The 7,012-nt window shown below is 31.3% G+C and overlaps 1 protein-coding gene across 1 annotated transcript; it reads left to right on the top strand.

Moving 5' to 3' along the window:
* Positions 1-891, top strand: PHYBLDRAFT_67971 (hypothetical protein; the record flags this gene model as incomplete). The annotated part of the gene is made up of 4 exons (XM_018441870.1): positions 1-207; positions 416-458; positions 509-518; positions 810-891. The coding sequence occupies 4 exons, from the start codon at positions 1-3 to the stop codon at positions 889-891; spliced, it is 342 nt and encodes a 113-aa protein (XP_018295261.1).
* Between the last annotated feature and the right edge of the window lie 6,121 nt (positions 892-7,012).

The raw sequence follows: 7,012 nt of genomic DNA, 5'->3' as shown, positions 1-7,012 counted from the left end.
ATGTTTGATCCCTGGACAAAAGTCCCAGTTCCAATTGATTCATTTATTGTCAGGACAATGATGATTATCACAGAAAACTCAATTGGTGTCTATTTAGGCCCGAATGAAAGCCGAAAGATTATCCAGCTCAAGTTTCTTAACCTTTTTGTTTTGTCGATTTGTTCTTCTTCATTACTGGTGACAAGTGTTACTATGGTTATGGTTTTGGTACAAAATTCATTTCGTCGGCGTCTTCTTTTTCTTCTATCTGTACCCGTATCGTTCCTTATATTACGTATTATATTAATTTAATGCCATGGTTATTCAATTGCATTGTTGTTGTTGTTGTTGGGGGGGGGGGGGGGAGATAAAGATAGATAAAGGTAAAGACATATCAGATAAATTAAAATATCAGGCTACAAAATAATAATACAAGGTAAGGGGGAAAGAATCTTCCGTCCTGACCCTAAAGAGAGTGGGTAGGATTGATTTCTGTATTAATATTAATGTTAATTTTTTATTTTATTTTTAAAGAAAAGAAAAGGTATATTAATTTTTGGTTCTTTGGTGTCTTTGTGACTTTCCCATTTCCCAGTTTTTATTGATTTAAATCTGGTTTTTAAAAATTAATAAAAAATAAAAAAAATAAATAAGGCTTGGCTCTGGAACACAATACCCAAATTTCTGGATTCTGTTAATTTCCTTGGATATTTTCTGGATTCTGTCTTTCATTTCTCTGTGGTGTAAAATATCAATCTACATTTTCTTTTTCTTTACTTTTCATATAATAATTATTTTTAAGTATATTCAATAAAATTTTTGTTTATAAGATGTGTTGATTTGCTAATTATTCACACAATCCTTAAGCATATGTACAATCTCAAAGTATATATTGCTATGGGAGATAAATAAGCATTCAATATATCTAATCCCCGCATATCATTTTCCCCATTAAAATGTAAGCATACACACACATATATATATATGTATATGTATACAAGTTATAGTGAGGTACCTTGAAAAGAAAGAATCTCATCTGGTGTGTACATACATATGTACATTGCATATATTCAATCGAAACATTTGATGGGATTTATTATTTTGCCTATTAAATAAGTAGATATCTAAAACTATTTGAATTTATTTTTATGTATGTATAGTATTTATTACGGTGCTTAGCAACCAAAGTATTTCGATAGACATGGAATCTACTGTTCAAGTACTTCTTTACCAGCCATCTTTTTCTTTTCTTTTTCTTACCTTTCTTATATGTACATAGAAATATAAACTACATGTACATACATACATAAATACATACAGGATTATGATTATGTAAAGCAGACTATAATATATATCTATCTATTGCTTCTCTTAAAAATAGGTATAAAATTGTAATAATCATTTTACAAAAAAAAAACTCACACCATTTTTATTTAATTTTTATTTTTGCTTTTATTTTTTAATAATGACACCCCCCAATAAGTTTCTTTTTTTTAAATTTTTTTTTTCAATAGTCTAGACCAAGACCAATCTTAATATCATCTACTTATTTATTTATTTCATTATGTATACGATTCGTTTAGATTTCTTTTTTAGTTATCTTAAGAAGAAACAAAAGTGGTAGATAGCTAATGATCACATCACGTCACATTAATAACTTAATTTCATTGTCTTTGTAACACTCAATCACCCACTGATTCATTCATTCAGTTGATATATCTATATAGATGTGACTATTCATGTGAGAGTTAATTACTATATGTTCAGGGAAGAAAATACAACAAAGACAGAGGCAGGCAGAGGAGAGAATGGAAGGCAAGTGGGTGGAAAGAAGTGTGTACCCAAGTCAGCTACATTCATAATTATTTTCATTTTTGGGTTGAATTGGTTGAATTGGTTGGGTTTGGTTGGGTTTGGTTAATGCTGAGATCACCACCACTCAAAATAAAATAACATTATACAGTCGCCTATCTAATTAACCGCCTAAAGCTTTAGGCTTTTTTTTTTCTTCACTAAAAAATAAATAAAAAAATAAAAATAAAGGTGGAAAAAAGTATAGACTCTAGTGAAAATAAAGAGGACATATCAAGTATTAAATATATTATTTAAAAGAATCGATCGGTCAATAATCTAGATCCTAGATCCAAAAAAAAAAAAAAAAAAGAGGGCAACTCGTATTTCTTTTGGGATTAATACATTCATCCCGTTACGTTGAGTAACATGCTAAGTGTCGATTCTTTGAATTTTTACACTATGTGTATATCCGCATATCACACCACAATGCATTAGTTACATTAGATTAATCTACATATTCGTTTTCTAGGTGTTTGATATATGCATACATTTGAACTATTCTCTTTGGTCTATTCCTGATGTAATATATACTATATTGTATAATCTAATACATGTAGAGAAAGAATAATAAGAATACTAATTGATATGCTTATTCTAAAAGTCTTATTGATCGGCTGCCTTGTGAAACAAACGGCTCTGGTATTATCCACCAAGAGGAAGCGTTCAACGGAAAAGAAGAGAAGGGAATAGAAGGGAAGGCAAGGGAAGAAGAGGGAAGAAATGCTATGGGGACGTGTGTGAAAGAAAAGTAAAGAGAGAGATAAAGAGAGAAAATGATACACAAAAACTTTCGCCCCAATATGCAAATCCAAATATGGACATTTTTCTTGTTTTGTTTTATAGATAGAAGGGTGTCTTGTTAGTCTAATGAGTCAAGTAGAAGAAGCAAAAAAAAAAAAGTTATGTTTTACTTGTTTATAATAAACTTGTTCGTCTGTGTAAAGAAGTAATCATAATACACATAAGATAGGTGACCCCGGTTCATAAAGAGCTGGGGCTTCTTACAACCTTACAAGGTTCAATCAAGTATAAATAACTGCATTCTTGTATGTGATAAAATGAAGCTATTCATATGATGAAACCATAATGTATCATAATCGATAAACTTAATCCTTTTCCCCCCTTCTATCTATCTACTATATATTATATTATAAAATATTTATTCTTACCGGGTATTTGGTTTAGACATTTGACTCCCCCCCTCCTCCTCTAGGGAAAATATTGATATATTTGTACTGCTGAATTGCATGTATGTCTTCTTTATCTTTCCCTCTCTCTTTTTATGTGTGTACAACCAGTGATTTGAATACTCATCCAATCATTTTTGTTTCATGTCTTGATGAATCTTTGAAACCCTTGTTCTTTTACATGATTTTACTCAAATATGGCTACGTAATCAATGCTTTTTTTTCCTTTGAAAAACAAAATAGAATTGTGGGCGTCAGGCTTAGAATTAAGGAGGATCGCGTTTGATGGACTACAACAAATGGCTCATATTTGTTTTTGTAGCACTCTTCTTCTTTCTTACCGGGATTTTCCCCTTGGCCTTGGCGTTTCACCCCAGCGTATTCCACGCAAATATTGATTTTATTCTTTCCTTCAATTAATCAATATATGTATAATAGATATTTGTAGTGAGTGACAGGTATAAATCATGATTATGTCTGTATCTAATAATCAGCCTTGTTTCTTCCTTCAAACACACTTCAATCAAGTTCAATAATAGACGTAGCAAATGTTCCTTGTTGTCAAAATAAACAAAAATACATGGTTTCAATTATAGCTTATCAGGCCATTTCCTACAGTGTATACTAGAAAATAAAGAATTTATCTCTTGGTGTATTATATAGCATCAGATATGAACCTCCTTTTTGAGAAAAAAAAAACTCTAGAATTGTGCTGCCATAAAGAGTACCTTGTGATCATTGGTGTTCCCTACCAACTTTATAGCTGTACCATTCAACATACATCATCAAATTCTACCTTTCACCTTTACTTTAACCAGAGAGTTCATTAAATAAGACACTTCTTCCTCTTCTCAAGATTCTTAATATGCCACCCGAACCTTTATTTCGGTTATATGTTTCAATTTTGCTTTTTTCTTTATTTATCTCCAGAGATCTCAAAAGATGATAATTGTAGTGATAATAAAAATTTTAGCTGTGTCCACCCCCCACAACTCTTAAATCAATACTCAATCGAAATATCACCTTCTTTGGTTATACTTGCAAGGCCAAAAAGGACTAATAATATTATATTAATATATATATATATTGACCAGTAAATAATTCCCACCACTCGATCCTGGGAGAAGTCTATCTTTTTGTTTCTTGTTTTTTGACTTTCAACTGCGCAGAATCATTTCTTTAAATCATCTCTTTTCTATCTATACTACCATACCAATGCATATATATATATATTTTTGAACAGTTTATCTATTTTACTTTTCTGCTCTTCTTATTCTTTGGTCCTTGTGAATCTTTTGAAAGAGTAGATTGTACTTTGACAGTCGAGTTCATTTTGGGTAATCTTCAAAAGGTCATGTTACCTTTTATGTGTCCCACTAACTTCTCCACACCTTGATTGGGTTGATCACAGTGAAGATCATCTGGTGTACCTAATGGACTATACTATATCAAACAGCACGCCACTTTTCATCAGCCTTTTTTTCTTTTCTTTTTCTTGTACCAGCCAATATACATATATGTGCATATAATAGCTTGTGGTGACAGTTATAATAAGCACATATTTCAATCAATAACCAATTGATAATTGTACTTTCTATAATTCCTTGTCGTTGATGTTATGGATGACCAATTACAATAATATAATACACGACTCTTGATACTTGTAGACAAACAAAAAAGAAGTACATGTATTTATTTCTTGGTGCGCACAATTGACAACATTGCTATGCCACTCTAGCCCATTCAAAAAAACAGTACTAAGATATAACCAGATCCTGTAGTACATTTGGTGTAAAGTAGCAATCGGTTTATTCATTCATTTATTTAGTGTTCTAAAGCTCACAGAAGCATCACATATATATATATATTCTCATTTTACCGTGGGAAGTATTACAGTCGTGAATAATCAAAGGCTAGAAATAAGCAGTATACATTAAACCAAACGTTGCTTGTTTTTTTTTTAAAAGAAAATAATAATAATAGTAGAGTGTCCCTAGGATCCTAGTATTGTTGCTTACTTGAAAAAACTATAGCATATGCACAGTTATAGTGTACTACATTTCTTCTTAATAGTATCTCAAATCAGTATGTACTTTTTACTATATAAAGTAATTTAACCCAAACTAAAATCAAATCAATAACGAAGACTATATATATAGTTAAATGAGAAGAGCTAGAGACTCTCCCGCTTCAACACGTCGAATAGCCAAAGTAGGCATTGCAGCAGTACTGTTAGCGTTGAATGGAATATCCTCAAAAACTAATCGAAAGTGAGCGGACCATATAACACTCAGTGTGCAGCCAAGTACAACATGTATGTTAGCAGTTGTGTTGGTGAGCTAGAGAGAAATTGGGGGGCAAGGTAGAGTAAGGTAGTAAAATTGTAGTATACCAGAGTTAGAGAGAAGCATGTTAGCAATCGTATGCCACACTGATTTTTTGGCAGCACAATCCCAAAAAAGGTGGCAATCATCTTTGGGGTTGTTGCAGAGTATGCAGTCAGGATTGTCAATATCCTTGACTTTCTTTTCGAATAGGCATTGTAGTATTAGGTCCTTTTGGTGTACCAGTCTCTACCAGATCGTGAAGACTTTCTGCAGTAGACTATAGCTCTCCTTTATAACGGTCAGAAACTCTTAAAAATGCGCCTTGTGTTTTCGAATTGTGCGACTTTTATAGTATGTTTTACTATAGACGTTATATATATATATATATACAAGAATATTTCTGATATCATTGAATTATTTAAAATCTCTGATAGCTTGAAGTCTCTTAAACCCCTATAACCCCTTAGCCATTAGGGCTTATATAACCCTCATAACCTTCATAGCCCTTATAGCCCTAATACCCCTCATAACCTACTTTCTCCATATCTTTCAAAAAGTCATTGAGCCGTCTCTTTTATATATTGAGCTATTTTAAAAATGGTTCTTGTCACCTTGCTTGTCCCCTATTGTTCATCTCAATTTGAAACACTAATACATCGTGGGTTATCTGTGCCAGAGTAATTCATGAACTTGCTTTAAAAATATAGAGATCAAATGCAAGTCATATGCCAAGTATTTCTCTTTCTTTTTAATAATATATATTATTATTCAAATTTTACATGAAAAGCTCACAGATATCGATCAGTTTGTCTGTGAAACAGTGTAGAAAATAATAGATAGCTTAAAAGATAGCCTCATGCCATATAAAGACACTGATGCCACTACAAAGTTTATATTTATGTATATATGTAAGGCATATAAGAACCTAAAGCAAGCTATTATAAGAATGAGTATAAGAGTAAGATAAAAATTTAGGTATTATTATCATTATTATCATTTATTTAGTAGAGCAGCAAAACAATGGTCTAATTCAAATTCTATTATGATTTGGAGAATGATTTGTATGTATGTATGTGTGTGTGTGTGTTTTTTGGGTGATATACTGACTAGCAGTAAGTATATTACATAACAATATTAACTATACTCTTTGGATATTGCTGTGTTAAGAATGATTTGTATCTCTTTCAAAATATAATAGTGGTCATAAAGAAAATGAGATACTCGAGGAATGTCATACAAAGTAAGCCATTTTTAAAGAGGACCCGCCTTTGTCAGATAAATAATAATAATAATAAAAATAAACTTCGTTTGTTGATGTTAAAGAAAGTTCTTCTAGGTTTGGAAACTGACAGGCCTGGCATGACAGTAAATGATCAATAAAGAGGAATCACCAAGGAATTTTATAGATATCTTTATGTATATAAGCTATGTATTAAGAAAGATCAATCAAAGAAAGAAATAGAGCTTTTTTTTTAAAATGAATTAGAGATCTATCTATATATCATATGTTTTGTAATTGTTTGGCCTTTTATGAGACACAATTATTAAGAGCCATTTTAGAAGTACACTGAAAACAACAGTAAGCTTATTTGTATCTGTGAGTTGTACGAGAACACAAGGTTACAGATAAGATCCTTTTGCAAGTACCAATAATAATGATAAGTT

Source organism: Phycomyces blakesleeanus (genome assembly GCF_001638985.1).
Source record: "Phycomyces blakesleeanus NRRL 1555(-) unplaced genomic scaffold PHYBLscaffold_5, whole genome shotgun sequence".
NCBI classification, from domain to species: Eukaryota; Fungi; Mucoromycota; class Mucoromycetes; order Mucorales; family Phycomycetaceae; genus Phycomyces; species Phycomyces blakesleeanus.
The sequence above is the reverse complement of the archived record's forward strand: the minus strand, read 5'-3'. Positions and strand labels throughout refer to the sequence as shown.